Source organism: Scyliorhinus canicula, chromosome 14 (genome assembly GCF_902713615.1).
Source record: "Scyliorhinus canicula chromosome 14, sScyCan1.1, whole genome shotgun sequence".
In the NCBI taxonomy this organism is placed as follows: Eukaryota; Metazoa; Chordata; class Chondrichthyes; order Carcharhiniformes; family Scyliorhinidae; genus Scyliorhinus; species Scyliorhinus canicula.
The window spans coordinates 120,227,754-120,250,305 of NC_052159.1; the positions used below are offsets into that span (position 1 = coordinate 120,227,754).

Consider the following 22,552-nt stretch of genomic DNA (forward strand, 5'->3'; position numbering starts at 1 on the left):
AACTCTTTCATTTTCTGTGCACCAAATATGGCATCCAGCTTTGCCAGCTCAAACATGTGGTTGGCACAAATGGGAGCCAACCTTGAGGCTGGTCCCAGTTTGAAATGGTGGTAGAGTTGCCTCCATATCGTTAATGTGGATACCAGCACTGGGTTCACGGAGTACCTTGCCAGCGCCAATGGCAATGACTCTGTTACCAATGCCCCCGAACATTTCCCCTGCATGACTCAGCGTCCACCTGAACCCAGATCCCCTCACCACCTCAACACCTTTTCTGCGTTGGCCACCCACACGTTTGGCAGCTCCAGACTCCCTGACTGTCCATGTGAAGGACAGCTCTCCGAATACCTGGAATCTTGCCCAACCAAATAAAGCTTGGAGATAGGCCACTTGGCCCTTTGGAAGGCAGACTTGGGCAGGAACACCTGGAGGCAATGGAATAACAATAAAAATCTCGGCAAATCTTACCCTATTGGACCTGGCCTGCCAGAGATAATGGGAGACTATTCCTCCTCTGTAGGTCTGCCTTTACTCTATTCACTAAACTCGTGGAATTCAACTTCTGTAGCCGTTCCAGTTGCCCAGGTGGTACAGCCATGATGCCAGGTCGGCAGTGCTAAGATGCTCTGGTGACATTTGGCCCATGTTGGGAATCGGGCCCAGGTGGTGCCCTGCCCCTATGAGGTCGGGTGCTGGGAGCTTGAGGACTCCCCAACAGGTGATTTGGGGTATTGAGGGGGTCTGTGGATCACGTCAGGGGTTGTGAGATTGAGGCACCATTGATCTCTTCCTGCACTGACAAGTGGAGCTCCTCAGTGTGAGAAGTGCGACTGCTGCCTCGGCGTTGCGTTACTTCCCGAGGCCTGGAAAAGAAACAGAGTGCCGCTAGATAGGTTGTTCTCGACATTCCAAGTGGCGGGAACAATCCCTCTAATCCCACCCAGAATGGACTTGTTTCTTTTCTCGTCAGATTGCGCCTACTAACTGTGTTTCTCTCCACAGATATTTCCTTTTTTTAAAAAATAATTTTTATTGAGGAATTTTGATTTTATACAACATTGACGCACCTTAGTAAAATACCGAAAATAACAATAATATTAACAATCATATGCATTCGCCCCATCCCCATGAACAACCCAGCATTTTAACAACAACGAAATTAACACACTATAAAGACTGCCATCGTTTATAGAACCCTTGTATTGATCCTCTCAGGGCAAATTTGACCTTTTCCAATTTTATAAATCCCGCCATGTCACTGATCCAGGTCTCCACGCTTGGGGGCCTTGCATTCTTCCATTGTAACAGAATCCTTCGACGGGCTACTAGGGACGCAAAGGCCAGGACACCGGCCTCTTTCGCCTCCTGCACTCCCGGCTCTACCGCAACTCCAAAAATCGCGAGTCCCCACCCTGGTTTGACCCTGGATCCAACCACCCTCGACACCGTCCCCGCCACCCCCTTCCAGAATTCTTCCAGTGCTGGGCATGCCCAGAACATATGGGCGTGGTTCGCAGGACTCCCCGAACATCTGGTGCACCTGTCCTCACCCCCGAAGAACCTACTCATCCTAGTCCCGGACATGTGGGCCCGGTGCAGCACCTTAAATTGGATGAGACTAAGCCTCGCACATGAGGAGGAAGAGTTGACTCTCTCCAAGGCCTCCGCCCAAGTCCCGTCCTCTATCTGCTCCCCGAGTTCCTCCTCCTATTTAGCCTTCAGCTCCTCCACTGACGACTCCTCCACCTCCTGCATTACCTTATAGATGTCAGACACCTTCCCCTCTCCTACCCACACCCCCGAAAGCACTCTGTCCATCGTCCCCTGCGAGGGCAGCAAAGGGAATCCCTCTACCTGTCGCCTAGTAAACGCCTTTACCTGCAGGTATCTGAACATGTTCCCCTGGGGAAGGCCAAATTTATCTTCCAGTTCCCCCAGGCCCGCAAACCTCCCGCCAATAAACAGGTCCCTCAATTTGCTGATGCCCGCCCTTTGCCACCCCCTGAATCCCCCATCCGTGTTCCCCGGGATGAACCGATGGTTGCCACCCAGTGGAGCCTCCATCGAGCCCCCTGTTTCCCCCCGATGCCGTCTCCACTGTCCCCAGATTCTTAGGGTCGCCGCCACCACCGGGCTCGTGGTAAACCTCTTAGGGGAGAGCGGCAACGGTGCCGTTACCATGGCACCCAGGCTCGTACCTCTACATGACGCCATCTCCATTCTATTCCACGCCGCCCCTCCCCCCTCCATCACCCATTTATGCACCATTGACACATTGGCTGCCCAATAGTACCCCAGAAGGTTGGGCAGCGCCAGCCCGCCTCTATCCCTTCCTCGCTCCAGGAACACCCTCCTCACTCTCGGAGTCCCATGTGCCCACACAAAGCTCAGAATACTGCCGGTCACTCTCCTAAAGAAGGCCCTGGGGATAAATATGGGCAGGCACTGAAAAAGGAACAAGAACCTCGGAAGCACTGTCATTTTGACGGACTGCACCCTCCCCGCCAACAACAATGGCAGCATGTCCCACCTCCTGAACTCCTCCTCCATCTGATCTACCAGTCTGGTAAAGTTATGCTTGTGGAGAGCCCCCAGTCCCTGGCCACTTGCACCCCCAGGTACCTAAAGCTCTCCCTTGCCCGCCTAAGCGGGAGCCTACCAATTCCTTCCTCCTGGTCTCCAGGGTGCGCCACATACAGTAACAGGTCGTCGGCATACAACGACACCCTATGTTCCTCTCCACCTCGCACCAAGCCTCTCTACCTCTCTGAATCTCTCAATGCCATCGCCAGCGGCTCGATTGCCAGTGCAAACAGCAAGGGGGACAAGGGGCAACCCTGCCTGGTCCCTCGGTAAAGCCGGAAGTACTCTGACCTCCTCCTAATCGTGGCCACACACGCCATCGGGGCCTCATATAGCAGCCTTACCCATCTAATGAACCCTTCACCAAATCCAAACCTCCCCAACACCTCCCATAGGTACCCCCACTCCACTCTATCGAAGGCATTCTCCGCATCCAGCGCCACCACTATCTCTGCCTCCTCCTCAATCGCCGGCATCATAATGACATTCAGCAATCTCCGCACATTCGTGTTCAGCTGCCTTCCCTTCACAAAACCTGTCTGGTCCTCATGCACAACCCCTGGCACACAGTCCTCTATCCTGGTGGCCAGGATTTTTGCCAGCACCTTAGCATCCACGTTGAGGAGAGATATGGGCCTGTATGAACCACACTGCTGGGGGTCCTTGTCCTTCTTTAAAATTAACGAGATCAGCGCCCGTGACATCGTCGGGGGCAAAGTCCCCCCTTCCCACGCTTCGTTGAGTGTTCCACAGATATTTCCTGATCAACAAAGTATTTCCAGCATTATGTTTTTATGTCAGAAATCTACTTTGGCAAGGAGGGAGGAAGTTCACATAGTCAGCAAATAACTTCTGCCTTCCACTAAACCATTAATTTCATCACCTTGATGGTTCTTTATCTTGACAACTTTGCATGCAAACCTTTTGATTGTAATTTTCTAGCCGTCCAAACTATTGATATTTTAAAGCCCCCATTTTATACTATTGATATTTTAAAGCGTGCCATATTGATTTTCCAGTAGAGATTGTCATAACTATATATTTGTATATGGAAGCATGTAAAATTAAGTCCATTCAACTTCATTTGTTATTCTGCACCGGAGAGAATTGTTGAAGAAATAGAATTGTGATTTCTTTTCAAATGTAGGCTAGATCTTAGAATCTCAAACTAATTTCCGTTGACAGACCCAAGCCATACTTGTTTAAAGGGGACCATACGTTTCCAACAAACAATCCTGAAGCTCCAGTTGCCATTTTGTACGCTGAAATCGGCACAAAAGAATTTTCTAAATTCCACAAGATTCTGTCTGAGAAGGCTGGCAAAGGAGAAGTTATGTATGTTCTACGTCATTATGTGCAGGTATGTGCTAAAGGTTTGGTTTGCATGATTTTCATAAATATTAAATAATTTTGTCTTGAACATCATTGCAGATTCTGTTATGGTATCAAAGATGGCATTTACTTTATGTTTTATGCTCCTTAAGACTACACCAGTATAAACATGCTGCTGCAGGTGTCTTGGTAGCTCACTCTTATCTGGCGTTGCATTTACAAACAGTAATTATGACCCTGTTAATAGCCTATGGTATTTAAATTTAACTGATCTTGGTCAGATTCACACTCATTCCAATGATGCTGTTGGAAACTTGTGTGTGTGTGTGTGTCAGATGAGAACAAGACTATTTTTCGTTGTGAAATAGGTTTACCACAAGAACATAGGTTTACATCACAGAACCAGCCCACTTTCTGAGGACTATGGAGTTTTTGGGCGCGATTCAGTAGCCTTGTTGCACTCGAGAGACAGCACGACGAATCCGGTGAACAATGGGAGAAGTCAAAAATGAGAATCGTGCCGGGCGCCAAATCGTTAATGATGCAACCAGCTCGTTCCTGTAGGCGAAATCGGGATCCCGCTGGAGAGTGGCGAGAAACCAATAATCACCACTTAAGGCCCTATTTCCATGTAACTAACTGGAGCCACCCAATTTCCACCAGTCTCCCGTGATCCAGCGGCCTCTCCAGCAAGTGGTTGCGCTGGCGTCGATTAAACTGCTTTTCAAAAATGTGAACCTGACCGAAGAGCTGATGTGGGGTCCCTAGGAGGTGAGTAGCCATCACCATTCACAGGCAATGAGCTGCCCAGTGCTTGGAGGGGGGTGGAGGGGCTACCGAGCGGTTGGGGGGGGGTTAGATGCAGCCCAGATGGAGTAGTCCATTATGGAGGTTTGGGGTATTGGGAGCGGCGGGGGTGGGGGATCAGAGCTGGGGAGGCGTGGGGGAGAGGGGGTCAACGGTGCACAAGTCCTCCGTGCTAACCCCTATATCGTTTGTACATGTTCCAGGGGAAACCCTTGACCCTGCCTGTCTGCCCCTATGACAACCGATAACTCCCACTGACCGCAGAGTCTGGCTGCGCGGCTGAGGGCTATTGCGAATACGGAATTGGCAATTGTAGTTACTTAAGCTCTTCACCTTTCCTGAATGGATCACCGTGGGTAGGCGTGCCATGTAGTATCTGGGACTTATTGTCTAGCATCCCAGTCAAACTGTGATGCCTGGACACTGTGCCTGAACACTGTGGGTGGCAACACCACAGACACAGCAGCCAACATCCAATAACCAAGGTGAAGGCGAAGACATCTGGCCCCGCTCCCACCTGGCCCCGCTCCCACCTGGCCCCGCTCCCACCTGGCTCCGCTCCCACCAGGCCCCGCTCCCACCTGGCCCCGCTCCCACCTGGCCCCGCTCTCACCTGGCCCCGCTCCCACCTGGCTCCGCTCCCACCAGGCCCCGCTCCCACCTGGCCCCGCTCCCACCTGGCCCCGCTCCCACCTGGCCCCGCTCTCACCTGGCCCCGCTCCCACCTGGCTCCGCTCCCACCTGGCCCCGCTCTCACCTGGCCCCGCTCCCACCTGGCTCCGCTCCCACCAGGCCCCGCTCCCACCTGGCCCCGCTCCCACCTGACCCCGCTCTCACCTGGCCCCGCTCCCACCTGGCTCCGCTCCCACCAGGCCCCGCTCCCACCTGGCCCCGCTCCCACCAGGCCCCGCTCCCACCTGGCTCCGCTCCCACCTGGCCCCGCTCCCACCTGGCCCCGCTCCCACCTGGCCCCGCTCCCACCTGGCTCTGCTCCCACCAGGCCCCGCTCCCACCTGGCCCCGCTCTCACCTGGCTCTGCTCCCACCAGGCCCCGCTCCCACCTGGCCCCGCTCTCACCTGGCTCTGCTCCCACCAGGCCCCGCTCCCACCTGGCTCCGCTCCCACCTGGCTCCGCTCCCACCTGGCTCCGCTCCCACCAGGCCCCGCTCCCACCTGGCCCCGCTCCCACCTGCAGCTCAGGGCAGTCCAAAATCCAGAATGTGGCTTCCAGGGGGCCAGGCTCCGTGCCCACAGGTCAGATCCCCGAGATTGTACTAAACACCCTCTTCAAAACATCTTCCCAGCTTTGGGCAGGACAAAATATCTGAAGGGTTGCCTCCCACATTACTCACACACATCCTGTCGCCCCTCACACACATCCTGTACCCCCTCACACACACCCTGTACCCCCTCACACACATCCTGTCGCCCCTCACACACATCCTGTACCCCCTCACACACACCCTGTACCCCCTCACACACATCCTGTCGCCCCTCACACACATCCTGTACCCCCCTCACACACACCCTGTACCCCCTCACACACATCCTGTACCCCCTCACACACATCCTGTCGCCCCTCACACACATCCTGTACCCCCCTCACACACACCCTGTACCCCCTCACACACATCCTGTCGCCCCTCACACACATCCTGTACCCCCTCACACACATCCTGTACCCCCTCACACACATCCTGTCGCCCCTCACACACATCCTGTACCCCCCTCACACACATCCTGTACCCCCCTCACACACATCCTGTACCCCCTCACACACATCCTGTACCCCCTCACACACATCCTGTACCCCCTCACACACATCCTGTCGCCCCTCACACACATCCTGTCGCCCCTCACACACATCCTGTCGCCCCTCACACACATCCTGTCGCCCCTCACACACATCCTGTCGCCCCTCACTCACATCCTGTACCCCCTCACACACATCCTGTACCCCCTCACACACATCCTGTCACCCCTCACACACATCCTGTCGCCCCTCACACACATCCTTTACCCCCCTCACACACATCCTGTCGCCCCTCACACACATCCTGTACCCCTCTCACACATTCTGTACCCCCTCACACACATCCTGTACCCCCCTCACACACATCCTGTACCCCCCTCACACACATCCTGTCGCCCCTCACACACATCCTGTACCCCCCTCACACACATCCTGTACCCCCTCACACACATCCTGTCGCCCCTCACACACATCCTGTCGCCCCTCACACACATCCTGTCGCCCCTCACACACATCCTGTCGCCCCTCACACACATCCTGTACCCCCTCACACACATCCTGTACCCCTCACACACATCCAGTACCCCCTCACACACATCCTGTACCCCCTCACACACATCCTTTACCCCCTCACACACATCCTGTGCCCCTTCACACGCAGCCTGTACCCCCTCACACACACACTGTACCCCCTGACAAACATCCTGTACCCCCTCATTGACATCCTGTACCCCCTCACACACATCCTGTACCCCCTCACACTCACCTGTACCCCCTCACACACATCCTGTACCCCCTCACATAAACCCTGTACGCCTTCACTGACATCCGGTACCCCCTCACTAACAGCCTGTACCCCCTCACACATATCCTGTACACTCTCACACACATACTGTACTCCCCTCACAGACAGCCTGTACCCCCTCACACACATCCTGTACCCCCTCACTGACATCCTGGACCCCCTCACACACATCCTGTACCCCTCCACACACATCCTGTACCCCTCACACACATTCTGTACCCCCTCACACACACAGCCTGTACCCCCTCACACACAGCCTGTAGCCTGTAGCCCCTCACACACATCCTGTACCCCCCTCTCAAACAGCCTGTACCCCTCAACCACATCCTGTGCCCCCTCACAAACAGCTTGTACCCCCTCACACACATCCTGTACCCCCTCACAGACAGCCTGTACCCCCTCGCACACAGCCTGTACCCCCTCACACACAGCCTGTACCCCCTCACACATATCCTGTACCCCCCTCACAGACGTCCTGTACCCCCTCAGACAGCCTGTACCCTCTCACACACATCCTGTACCCCCTCACAGACAGCCTGTACCTCCTCACACACATCCTATACCCCATCATACACACCATGTACCCCCTCACTGACAGCCTGTACCCCCTCACAGACAGCCTGTACCCCCCTCATACACATCCTGTACCCCCTCACACACATCCTGTACCCCCCCACTGACAGCCTGTACCCCCTCACACACATCGCGTACCCCCTCACACACATCCTGTACCCCCTCACACACATCCTGTACCCCCTCACACACATCCTGTACCCCCTCACACACATCCTGTACCCCCTCACACACATCCTGTACCCCCTCACACACATCCTGTACCCCCTCACACACATCCTGTACCCCCTCAAGCATACATCCTCTGCCTCCTCACTGACAGCCTGTACCCCCTCACACTCATCCTGTACCCCCTCACTGACAGCCTGTACCCCCTGAACAGACAGACTGTACCTCCTCACAGACAGCCTGTACCCCCTTACACACATCCTGTACCCCCCTAACACACACCCTGTATCCCCCTCACACACATCCTGCACCCCCTCGCATACATCCTGTACCCCCTCACTGACAGCCTGTACCCGCTCACACACATCCTGTACCCCCCTCACACACATCCTGTACCCCCTCATAGACAGACTGTACCCCGTCACAGACAGCCTGTACCCCATCACACACATCCTGTACCCCCTCACACACATCCTGTACCCCTCACACACATCCAGTACCCCCTCACACACATCCTGTACCCCCTCACACACATCCTGTGCCACTTCACACACAGCCTGTACCGCCTCACACACATCCTGTACCCCCTGACACACATCCTGTACCCCCTGACAAACATCCTGTACCCCCTCACAGACAGCCTGTACCCCCTCACTGACGCCCCGTACCCTCACACACATCCTGTACCCCTCACACACCACCTGTACCCCCTCACACACATCCTGTACCCCCTCACATAATCCCTGTACCCCTTCACTGACGTCCGGTACCCCCTCACTAACAGCCTGTACCCCCTCACACATATCCTGTACCCTCTCACACACATACTGTACTCCCCTCACAGACAGCCTGTACCCCCTCACACACATCCTGTACCCCCTCACTGACAGCCTTTACCCCCTCACACACATCCTGTACCCCCTCACACACATTCTGTACCCCCTCACACACACATCCTGTATCCCCTCACTGACAGGCTGTACCCCCTCACACACAGCCTGTAGCCTGTACCCCCTCACACACACATCCTGTACCCCCTCAGACACATACTGTACCCCCTCACGCACACATCCTGTACCCCCTCACTGACAGCCTGTACACGCTCACATATATCCTGGACCCCCTCACACACATCCTGTAACCCCCCACACACATCCTGTACCCCCTCACAGACAGCCTGTACCCCCTCACACACACCCTGTCCCCCCTCACACACACCCTGTACCCCTTCACACACGCCCTGTACCCCCTCACAGACATCCTGTACCCCCTCACACACATCCTGTACCCCCTCACACACATCCTTTACCCCCTCAGACAGCCTGAACCCCCTCACAGACATCCTGTACCCACCTCACACACATCCTGTACCCGCTCACAAACATCCTGTACCCCCCTCAGACACATCCTGTACACCCTCACTGACAGCTGAACCCCCTCACACACATCCTGTACCCCCTCACACACATCCTGTACCCCCTCACACACAGCCTGCAGTCTGTACCCCCTCACACACATCCTGTACCCCCCTCACAGACATCCTGTACCCCCTCACACACACCCTGTAAGCCCTCACACACATCCTGTACCCGCTCTCAAACAGCCAGTACCCCCTCAACCACATCCTGTGCCCCCTCACAAACAGCCTATACCCCCTCACACACATACTGTACCCCCTCACAGACTGCCTGTACCCCTTCACACACATCCTGTAGCCCGTCACACACATCCTGTACCCCCTCACACACAGCCTGTACCCCCTCACACACATCCTGTACCCCCTCACAGACAGCCTGTACCCCCTCATACACATCCTGTACCCCCTCATACACACCCTGTACCCCCTCACTGACAACATGTTCCCCCTCAGACAGCCTGTACCCCCCTCATACACATCCTGTACCCCCTCACACACATCCTGTACCCCCTCACTGACAGCCTGTACCCCCTCACACCCATCCTGTACCCCCTCACTGACAGCCTGTACCCCCTCACACACATCCTGTCCCCCCTCACACACACATCCTGTACCCCCTCACATACATCCTGTACCCCGTCACACACATCCTGTACCCCCCTCACACACATCCTGTACCCCCTCATGGACACCCTGTACCCCCTCACAGACATCCTGTACCCCAACACACACATCCTGTACCCCCTCACAGACAGCCTGTACCCGCTCACACACATCCTGTACCCCCCTCACACACATCCTGTACCCCCTCATAGACACACTGTACCCCCTCACAGACAGCCTGTACCCCATCACACACATCCTGTACCCTCTCACACACATCCTGTACCCCCTCACACACATCCTGTACCCCCTCACACACATCCTGTACCCCCTCACACACATCCTGTACCCCCTCACACACATCCTGTCCCTTCACACACAGCCTGTACCCCCTCACACACATCCTGTACCCCCTGACAAATATCCTGTACCCCCTCATTGACATCCTGTACCCCCTCCCAGACAGCCTCTACCCCCTCACTGACGTCCCGTACCCTCTCACACACATCCTGTACCCCCTCACACACCACCTGTACCCCCTCACACACATCCTGTACCCACTCACATAAACCCTGTACCCCTTCACTGACGTCCGGTACCCCCTCACTAACAGCCTGTACCCCCTCACACACATCCTGTACCCCCTCACACACATTCTGTACCCCCTCACACACACATCCTGTATCCCCTCACTGACAGCCTGTACCCCCTCACACACAGCCTGTAGCCTGTACCCCCTCACACACATCCTGTACCCCCTCACAGACATCCTGTACCCCCTCACACACACCCTGTAACCCCTCACACACATCCTGTACCCCCTCTCAAACAGCCTGTACCCCTCAACCACATCCTGTGCCCCCTCACAAACAGCCTGTACCCCCTCACACACATCCTGTACCCCCTCACAGACAGCCTGTACCCCCTCACACACAGCCTGTACCCCCTCACACACAGACTGTACCCCCTCACACACAGCCTGTATCCCCTCACACATATCCTGTACCCCCCTCACAGACATCCTGTACCCCCTCAGACAGCCTGTACCCTTTCACACACATCCTGTACCCCCTCACAGACAGCCTGTACCCCCTCACACACATCCTGTACCCTGTCATACACACCCAGTACCCCCTCACTGACAGCCTGTACCCCCTCACAGACAGCCTGTACCCCCTCATACACATCCTGTACCCCCTCACACACATCCTGTACCCCCTCACTGACAGCCTGTACCCCCTCACACACATCGTGTACCCCCTCACTGACCGCCTGTACCCCGTCACACACATCCTGTACCCCCTCACACATACATCCTGTACCCTCTCACGCACACATCCTCTACCTCCTCACTGACAGCCTGTACCCCCTCACACACATCCTGTACCCCCTCACTGACAGCCTGTACTCCCTGAACAGACAGACTGTACCCCCTCACAGACAGCCTGTACCCCCTTACACACATCCCGTACCCCCCAACACACACCCTGTATCCCTCTCACACACATCCTGTTCCCCCTCGCATACATAAGAACATAAGAACTAGGAGTAGGAGTAGGCCATCTGGCCCCTCGAGCCTGCTCCGCCATTCAATTAGATCATGGCTGATCTTTTGTGGACTCAGCTCCACTTTCCGGCCCGAACACCATAACCCTTAATCCCTTTATTCTTCAAAAAACTATCGATCTTTACCTTAAAAACATGTAATGAAGGAGCCTCAACTGCTTCACTGGGCAAGGAATTCCATAGATTCACAACCCTTTGGGTGAAGAAGTTCCTCCTAAACTCAGTCCTAAATCTACTTCCCCTTATTTTGAGGCTATGCCCCCTAGTTCTGCTGTCACCCGCCAGTGGAAACAACCTGCCCGCATCTATCCTATCTATTCCCTTCATAATTTTAAATGTTTCTATAAGATCCCCCCTCATCCTTCTAAATTCCAACGAGTACAGTCCCAGTCTACTCAACCTCTCCTCATATTCCAACCCCTTCAGCTCTGGGATTAACCTATTGAATCTCCTCTGCACACCTTCCAGCGCCAGTACGTCCTTTCTCAAGTAAGGAGACCAAAACTGAACACAATACTCCAGGTGTGGCCGCACTAACACCTTATACAATTGCAACATAACCTCCCTAGTCTTAAACTCCATCCCTCTAGCAATGAAGGACAAAATTCCATTTGCCTTCTTAATCACCTGTTGCACTTGTAAACCAACCTTCTGTGACTCATGCACTAGCACACCCAAGTCTCTCTGAACAGCGGCATGCTTTAATATTTTATCGTTTAAATAATAATCCCGTTTGCTGTTATTCCTACCAAAATGGATAACCTCACATTTGTCAACATTGTATTCCATCTGCCAGACCCAAGCCCATTCACTTAACCTATCCAAATCCCTCTGCAGACTTCCAGTATCCTCTGCACTTTTCGCTTTACCACTCATCTTAGTGTCATCTGCAAACTTGGACACATTGCCCTTGGTCCCCAACTCCAAATCATCAATGTAAATTGTGAACAATTGTGGGCCCAACACGGATCCCTGAGGGACACCACTAGCTACTGATTGCCAACCAGAGAAACACCCATTTATCCCAACTCTTTGCTTTCTATTAATTAACCAATCCTCTATCCATGCTACTACTTTACCCTTAATGCCATGCATCTTTATCTTATGCAGGAACCTTTTGTGTGGCACCTTGTCAAAGGCTTTCTGGAAATCCAGATATACCACATCCATCGGCTCCCCGTTATCTACTGCACTGGTAATGTCCTCAAAAAATTCCACTAAATTAGTTAGGCATGACCTGCCTTTTACGAACCCATGCTGCGTCTGCCCAATGGGACAATTTCTATCCAGATGCCTCGCAATTTCTTCCTTGATGATAGATTCCAGCATCTTCCCTATTACCGAAGTTAAACTCACTGGCCTATAATTTCCTGTTTTCTGCCTACCTCCTTTTTTAAACAGTGGCGTCACGTTTGCTAATTTCCAATCCACCGGGACCACCCCAGAGTCTAGTGAATTTCGGTAAATTATCACTAGTGCATCTGCAATTTCCCTAGCCATCTCTTTTAGCACTCTGGGATGCATTCCATCAGGGCCAGGAGACTTGTCTACCTTTAGCCCCATTAGCTTGCCCATCACTCCTTCCTTAGTGATAACAATCCTCTCAAGGTCCTCACCTGTCATAGCCTCATTTCTATCAGTCGCTGGCATGTTATTTATGTCACACATTCACCTGAAGAAGGAGCCGTGCTCCGAAAGCTCGTGTTTGAAACAAACCTGTTGGACTTTAACCTGGTGTTGTAAGACTTCTTACTGTGCTCACCCCAGTCCAACGCCGGCATCTCCACATCATGATTTATGTCTTCCACTGTGAAGACCGACCCAAAAAACCTGTTCAGTTCCTGTACCCCCTCACTGACAGCCTGTACCCCCTCACACACACCCTGTATCCCCTCACACACATATCCTGTACTCCCTCACACACATCCTGTAACCCCTCACGCACACATCCTGTACCCCCTCACTGACAGCCTGTAACCCCTCACAGACAGCCTGTATCCCCTCACAGACAGCCTGTACACGCTCACATACATCCTGTACCGCCTCACACACATCCTGTACCCCCTCACAGACAGCCTGTACCCCCTCACAGACAACCTGTACCCCCTCACAGACAGTCTGTACCCCCTCACAGACAGCCTGTACCCCCTCACAGACAGCCTGTACCTCCTCACACACGCCCTGTACCCCCTCACACATACCCTGTACTCCCTCACAAACATCCTGTACCCCCTCACACATATCCTGTACCCCCTCACACACTCGTAAGTGGGTATGACTGCACCTCTGCCGTTCTCGCCGGCTCGATACTCCACAAGTCCGGTAGTGGTGGCGGCTTAGAGAATCTGGGGGCAATGGAGGAGATATAAGAGAGTGGAGGGAGCATTGGTTTGGACCCCGATTTATAATAACCATCAGTTTGTACCGGAAGGCTGGATGGTGGGTTCCGGAGATGGCAGAAGGCAGGAATTAGAAGGATGGAGGATCTATTTATAGATAAATTTATAGATTTATAGATGGGGGCAGCAGGGTAGCAGGGGGCAGCAGGGTAGCATGGTGGTTAGCATCAATGCTTCACAGCTCCAGGGTCCCAGGTTCGATTCCTGGCTGGGTCACTGTCTGTGTGGAGTCTGCACGTCCTCCTCCTGTCTGCGTGGGTTTCCTCCGGGTGCTCCGGTTTCCTCCCACAGTCCAAAGATGTGCGGGTTAGGTGGATTGGCCATGCTAAATTGCCCGTAGTGTCCTAAAAAGTAAGGTTAAGGGGGGGGGGGTTGTTGGGTTACGGGTATAGGGTGGATACTTGGGTTTGAGTAGGGTGATCATGGCTCGGCACAACATTGAGGGCCGAAGGGCCTGTTCTGTGCTGCACTGTTCTATATAGGAGCTTTCCAAGCTTGAAAGCCTCGTAGGATAAATTTGAATTGCCAGCAGGGAATGGGTTTTGGTATTTGCAGGTGCGAGACTTCTTGACAAGGCAGGTTCCGGACTTCCCACTGCTGCCGCCATGGGGGATACAGGATTGAGTAGTCTCCAGTACCTGGGTGGGAGAGGGGAAGGTATCAGATATTTACTAGGAACTTTTGGATGCGGAGGAAACTCCGGTGGAGGAGCTTAAGGGCAAGTAGGAAGACAAGCTCAGAGGAGAGATAGAGGCGGGTCTGTGTGTGGATGCCCTAAGCATGGTTAATACCTCCTCATCATGTGCCAGATTTAGCCTGATACAATTCAAGGTAGTCCACCAGGCACACATTACAGTGGCTAGGATGAGCAAGTTATTCGGGGTAGAGGACAGGTGTGCGAGGTGCGCAGGAAGCCCAGCAAATCATGTCCACATGTTTTGGGCATGCCCGAAGATTAGAGGGTTTTGGCAGGGTTTCGCTAAGGCAATGTCCACGGTACTCAAAACACGGGTGGTGCCGAGTCCGGAGGTAGCGATCTTTGGAGTGTCAGAAGAGCCGGGAGTTCAGGGGGCGAAAGAGGCAGAAAGAACTCAAGATGGATTTTTTCACCTCCTCGTACGACCCAGATATCTTCTCTGGTAGTGATGCAAACACTTCACTAGCCCTACCTATCAGCTTTGTTTGAATCAGTAATACCCACATGTCCTGTGGCCATTTCATTTGTTTAGCTACCTTCTCAAATGAAATGAAAAAGACTTCCAGCTCCTTCTCGCCAAACCTTGGCAATGCTCGCACATATTTAAATATCTCTCCACCAAACCTTCGACTATGATGCACTTTCTCACTATCCTTATCACTATCATCCAACTGTACATTTTACGTCTGCCAATTTTAACTGACTGTCATGTTTCCTGGCCATTTTCTGAAGTTCAAACTCTCTCTCTATATCTTTGTCCCTGATCTGTATCTCCCTTTCTCTTTCATTTTGTTCTGCTGGGTCTATTCTTTCTGTTTTCCTTTATTCTCTAACGTTTTCCTCTCTACAGGTGTCATGCAACAGATGTACTTTTAATTGAAAACACTGTTTATTTATGAAACCAGTTAACAATTTATAAACCCACAGTAAACAGCTTAATAACTATAAACCTCCCCAAAGAATATAGTATTCTCGGAGTAACTCTTAATCTTTCCTTGCAACATCCATGAGACAAAAAGGACCCTCTTTACAGAAAGACATCAGGTTTAACTTTCTGCTGAGAACAGTCACCACTTTGAAATCATCAAATGAACATTGATAAACTTGCAGAGATTCACACACATCTTACTGTAATTGCAGCTTTTCCAAATCTAAAACGAAACCAACCCCACCCTGTAGCAAACAGCCTAAAGCAAAAGTAAAAGCAGACAGCCCAGCTCCACCCACACTCTGACATCACTGATAAACACTCATTTCTTAAAGGTACATCCACTGCAGATATTTTTTATAAACACTCATTTCTTAAAGGTACTCTCACATGATACCATCCAGACCTTAAGTCGGGTTGAAGAAGCAGTCAACAGCATCATTGGACACTGTCTGCTTGCTATTTGACTACAGAACACCCCAACACGCCACAACGGGACTAGCACCGGTGGAGCTACACATGGGCAGACGACTCCGAACCCAGCTGAGACCACTATTCCCGAATTTAGGTGGAAGAATAGAGCGACACCAAGAGGCCCAATGCAGGGGCCGCGACAACACTTGCCGAGCAAGGCAGTTCAAAATGGGTGAAAATGTATGGGTCAGAAATTATGCAAATGCCCCCATATGGGAAACAGGAACAATCAAGGCCTGTGTCGTATGAGATACGTGTGAGAAAACATGTAATAAAGAAACACCTGGACCAGGTGCGGGCCTCAGATTCGTTTCCTCCTCCGGGGCTGACTCAGACTAGCATGTCCTCCCCGACAAACTATTCACGCCCGTCTGACACCACTGGTGAGGACATCGGACTCGGATATGGACACCGTGGATGATGCTGCAGATGTATCCCTGCCGCCGGAGGATAGGGGGCGAAGCGCCCCATAGACGCTCACATCAGAAAAGAATGGCGCCTAGCCGTTATACCCCCCCCCCCCCCCCCCCCCCCCCCCCAACACGTCGGAGGCCGAAGTGGAGGAGCCGGACCAGGCGCATAAACGAAGCAGGAGACCCATGAGTCACAAGGACCATGGGGGCTCGTCGGACTTTGGGTTGAGGGGTGTAATGACTTAGGCCAGGCCTTTGAGATTGGCCAATTAGAATACGAGTTCCCTGATTAGTGGCCCAATCAGGGAACCCCTTTCTGTGCATATAATAGGAAGTGCCAGACCCTCTGCACTCCCGGTGTAGACAGCAGACTGAATGGTTGTTCAGTTGTTGGGTTTGTAAATAAAAGGAATTCTGGTGACAGGACTTCTGCCTCCGTGGACTTATTACAGTTGGGCATCTGAGAGGCTGGCCTCCGGAGGAGACTGGGATGGATCTCATCCACACAACACTTCTAGCTGAAGATTGTAGTAAGTGCTGGGCTTCCCCATCATTGAGGATTGGGATATTTGTGGAGCCTCCTCCTCTACTGAGTTGTTTAAGTTTCCATCACCATTCATGGCTGGATGCTGGAGGCAGTCCGGGGCGTTGATTGTGGGATCACTTAGCTCTGTCTGTTACTTGATGCCAGAGCTTTGCATAAGTGAAGGAGACACACCAGAGTGAGAATTGTAACTTGTTAATTGGTGCAGTGAGGTAATTCGGTGCAGAGTGGGAGATGGTGCTTTTTCCCCAACGTTTTGTTCTTCTGGCCTGTAACTGTTAATCTGCAGGGAGAGAACCAGAGAGCATCCTGGGAAGGTAAGTGATTTTTAAGTTGGAGCAGCAATTGGATGCACTTAGGAGCATGCAAGTGGCAGAAAACGTCATAGATAGCAGTTATAGAGACGTGGTCACACCCAAGGTGCAGGCAGAGAGAGAAGGGTGACCATCAGAAGGGCAGGCAGTCAGTGCAGGAATCCCCTCTGGTTGTCCCCCTCTCGAACAGGTGTACAGTTTTGGATACTGTTGGGGGTAATAGTCCTCCCCGATAAACAATTAACGCCGCTTCGAAACCACTGGTGAGGACATCGGACTCGGATATGGACACCGTGGATGATGCTGCAGCCGTCCCCCTGCCGCCGGAGGAAAGGGGCGAACCGCCCCTCAGGCGCTCACATCGGAATAGATGGGTGCCTAGCCTTTATACCCACCCTATGTCGGAGGCCGAAGTGGAGGAGCTGGACCCAGTGCAAAAAAACGAAGCAGGAACCCGTGAGTCACGAGGACCATGGGGGCTCCTCGGACTTTGGGGAGAGGGGTGGAATGACTTAGGCCAGGCCTTTGAGATTGGCCAATTAAAGGACAAGTTCCCTGATTAGTGGCCCAATCAGGGAACTCCTTTCTGTGTATAGAACAGGGAGTCTGATCCTCTACACTCCCGGTGTAGACAGCAAATTGAATGGTCATGGTTGTTCAGCTGTTGGGTTTGTAAGCAAAAGGAATTCTGGTGACGGGACTTCTGCATCTGTGGATTTATTACAGCGAAATTGTCCTTCGTGTCCAAAAATGGTTAGGTGGGGTTACTGGGATGGGGTGGAGGCTTGGGATTAACTGGGTTGCTCTTTCCAAGGGCCGGTGCAGACCTGATGGGCCAAATGGCCTCCTTCTGCACTGTAAATCCTATGTTTCTGTGGATAAAAATATTTTTAAAAGGATTATGTTCATTGGAGTTTAGAAGAGTGAGAGCAGACCTCACAGAAGCTTACAACATTTTAACAGGATTAGAAGGATATATTCAGAAAGAATGTTCCTGGTGGTGGGAAGTCCAGAACTAGGGATCATTGTTTGAGGATGAGGGGGAAACCTTTTAGGACTGAAGAGTGAGGAGAAATCTCTTCACCCTGAAAGTGGTGAATCTGTGCAATTTACTATCACATAAAGTAGAAGAGGCCAAAACTCTGAAATTTTAAGGATGAATTAGATATAGCTCGAGGGGCGAAACGAATCAAGTGGTATGTGGGGGGTGGGGGGGTGGGATCAGGGTATCGAACTTGATGATCAGCCATGATCATAATGTTTGAAGGGCTAAATTGCCTCCTCCTTCTATTTTCTATGCATGTTCTATATTATTCACACATGAGGCTTGAAAGTGAATGTTGCCAAGCGATTCGGACAAGACTGAACCTGACCTTGGCTATGTATACTTTACTTTAGCTGGATAGCTGACTAATTTTTTCTCCTGTAACAAGTGCCTGTTGTCGTGCTCAATAAAGTCAGGGCTTTTTGTCTTGAGCTTATTTGTATGAGATGTTAAAACTGATGCCATTTTTCCCCTTTCATGTGGGAGTGTAGAACAGGGTGATTTGCACCCCCAGGGCCGAGATCCCTGAGTAAGGCCCCTTGTTGACCTGTCAAGTGCCTGAGTGGAACACCGTGTCAGCGTGGGTTTCCTCCGGGTGCTCAGGTTTCCTCCCACAGTCCAAAGACGTGCAGGTTAGGTGGATTGGCCATGATAAATTGCCCTTAGTGACCAAAAAATGTTGGGAGGGGTTATTGGGTTGTGGGGATAGGGTGGAAGTGAGGGCTTAATGTGGGTCGGTGCAGACTCGATGGGCCGAATGGCCTCCTTCTGCACTGTATGTTCTATGTAACACCACATACAGACTTCCCAAAAAGAGTTGAGAGAAGGACTCTCGAGCTGGCACCCAAGATCCCGGTTACCTTTCCATGATTCCACCCAATTGAATTTGGCACAGATTAAGAATTAGTTCTAGTTTCTTAATTGTCTGTTTCCTCAGTTCCTTGCCAGGCAGTGAATTTCACATGTAAGTATGAGGTTTTTTTACTGTTTAGAATCATAGAATTTACAGTGCAGAAGGAGGCCATTTGGCCCATCGATTCTGCACCGGCCCTTGCCCACACCTGCACCCTATCCCTGTACATAGAACATAGAACATTACAGCGCAGTACAGGCCCTTCAGCCCTCAATGTTGCGCTGTCCTGTGAAACCCCTCTAAAGTCCCTCTACACTATTCCCTTATCGTCCACATGCCTATCCAATGACCATTTGAATGCGTTTAGTGTTGGCGAGTCCACTACTGTTGCAGGCAGGGCATTCCACGCCCTTACTACTCTCTGACATCTGTCCTATATTTATCTCCCCTCAATTTAAAGCTATGTCCCCTTGTGCTGGACATCACCATCCGAGGAAAAAGACTCTCAATGTCCACCCTATCTAATCCTCTGATCATCTTGTATCCCTCAATTAAGTCACCTCTTAACCTTCTTCTCTCTAACGAAAACAGCCTCAAGTCCTTCAGCCTTTCCTCATAAGATCTTCCCTCCATTACCAGGCAACATCCTTGGAAATCTCCTCTGTACCCTTTCCAATGCTTCCACATCCTTCCTATAATGTGGCGACCAGAACTGCACGCAATACTCCAAATGCGGCCGCACCAGAGTTTTGTACAACTGCAACATGACCTCATGGCTCCGAAACTCAATTCCTTACCAGTAAAAGCTAACACACTGTACACCTTCTTAACAACCCTCTCAACCTGGGTGGCAACTTTCAGGGATCTATGGACATGGACACCGAGATCTCTCTGCTCGTCCACACTATCAAGAATCTTACCATTAGCCCAGTACTCTGCCTTCCTGTTATTCCTTCCAAAATGAATCACCTCACACTTTTCTGCATTAAACTCCATTTGCCACCTGTCAGCCCAGCTCTGCAGCATATCCCCACCCAAACTTTTTGGACACTAAGGGCAATTTAGAATGGCCAATCCACCTAACCTGCACATCTTTAGACTGTGGGAGGAAACCGGAGCACCCGGAGGAAACCCACACAGACACAGGGAGAACGTGCAGAGTCGACACAACAGTGACTGAAACCAACAGTGACTGGGACGCTGGAGCTGTGAAGCAACTATGCTAACCACTGTGCTAGCGTGCTGCTCTAGCTATTTAATTGGCATCAAATATCTGTTGGGTTCTTCGTATGAGTTTGTGGTTTGACATCTATAAACATTTTAGAGAAAGGGTGATTTGCCACAGGGTAGTTCATACATTACAGTGAATTACAACACCAGAACAAACAACTTGTCCCAACTGCCACTTGTACATATTTTGTACTCCGCACTTTAAGATCACAATTATTTATCTTTACAGCATGTTATTTCTGTTGTGAACAGAAAAAATGAACGTATCTGAGTATTCATGTTTTTGCATATTTTGACCATTAAAATACTTTGCCCAGCTGACACTGATGAAAACTGTGTCCTTCCCAGAAAGCCAGCTCCAAGAAAGTACGCCTTTCAGGATATGGTGTTGAACTTGCTGTAAAAAGTACAGAATACAAAGTGCTGGATGACACTCGGTTTGAAGGTCTGTGTTTTATTCTTTCTTCTACATACAGTTTGGGGGGGGGGGGCACAGTAGCACAGTGGTTAGCACAGTTGCTTCACAGCCCCAGGGTCACAGGTTCACTTCCCGGCTTGGGTCACTATCTGTGCGGAGTTTGCACTTTCCCCCATGTCTGCGTGGGTTTCCTCCGTCTAAGTGGGGACAGAAATAAAAGGCAGTAAGGGGAAAAGTGAAAGGCAGGGAAATCAAAGTCAAAAATCAAAAACTCTGTACAGAGTACAGAGACTGTGGAGAACTCAGTGAATGGGTCCAGTAAGGCTAAGAGAAATAAAACACAAAGATGCACAAAAATATGACTGGACAGATGGTCTGAGAGGGCAGCGATTATGGGAAGTCTGGATTAAACTGCATTTATTTCAATGCAAGAGGGCAAGGCTGATGAACTCAGGGCAGAGATGGGTACATGGGAGTGGGATATTATAGATATTACTTAAACATTAGGTTAGAAACAGGAAAGGAGAGGTCACCCTGTTGGGAGTTTTCTATAGGCCACCTAATAGTTCTAGAGATGTAGAGGAAAGGATGGCGAAGATGATTCTGGAAAAGAGCGAAAGTAACAGGGTAGTTGTTATGGGAGACTTTAACTTTCCTAATATTGACTGGAAAAGATATAGTTCGAGTACATTGGATGGGTCGTTCTTTGTACAATGTGTGCAGGAGGGTTTTCTGACACAATATGTTGACAGGCCAACAAGAGGTGAGGCCACTTTGGATTTGGTTTTGGGTAATGAACCAGGCCAGGTGTTAGATCTGGAGGTAGGTGAACACTTTGGAGACAGTGACCACAATTCGGTGACCTTTACGTTAGTGATGGAAAGGGATAAGTATACCCCGCAGAGCAAGAGTTATAGCTGGGGGAAGGGCAATTATGATGCCATTAGACATGACTTAGGATGTGTTGGTTGGAGAAGTAGGCTGCAAGGGTTGGGCACACTGGATATGTGGAGCTTGTTCAAGGAACAGCTATTGCATGTTCTTGATAAGTACGTACCAGTCAGGCAGGGAGGAAGGGGTCGAGCGAGGGAACCGTGGTTTACCAAAGAAGTGGAATCTCTTGTTAAGAGGAAGAAGGAGGCCTATGTGAAGATGAGGCGTGAAGTTTCAGTTGGGGCGCTTGATAGTTACAAGGAAGCGAGGAAGGATCTAAAGAGAGAGCTGAGACGAGCAAGGAGGGGACATGAGAAGTCTTTGGCAGGTAGGATCAAGGAAAACCCAAAAGCTTTCTATAGGTATGTCAGGAATAAAAGAATGACTAGGGTAAGATTAGGGCCAGTCAAGGACAGTGGTGGGAAGTTGTGTGTGGAGGCTGAGGAGATAAGCGAGATACTAAATGAATACTTTTCGTCAGTATTCACTCAAGAAAAAGATAATATCGTGGAGGAGAATGCTGAGACCCAGGCTATTAGAATAGATGGCATTGAGGTGCGTAGGGAAGAAGTGTTGGCAATTCTGGACAAGGTGAAAATAGATAAGTCCCCGGGGCCGGATGGGATTTATCCTAGGATTCTCTGGGAAGCCAGGGAAGAGATTGCTGAGCCTTTGGCTTTGATTTTTAGGTCATCAT

General features: G+C 51.4%; 1 protein-coding gene across 5 annotated transcripts in view; it reads left to right on the top strand.

Annotated features, from left to right (window-relative positions):
* uggt2 (UDP-glucose glycoprotein glucosyltransferase 2) overlaps positions 1-22,552 on the top strand; it is a 625,263-nt gene that overhangs the window by 172,347 nt on the left and 430,364 nt on the right. For all 5 annotated transcript variants that reach the window (XM_038817830.1, XM_038817832.1, XM_038817829.1 and 2 more), the window contains 2 exons: positions 3,769-3,943; positions 20,853-20,949. In XM_038817830.1, the coding sequence (XP_038673758.1) occupies positions 3,769-3,943; positions 20,853-20,949 (272 nt within the window). The remainder of the gene's footprint in view (positions 1-3,768; positions 3,944-20,852; positions 20,950-22,552) is intronic.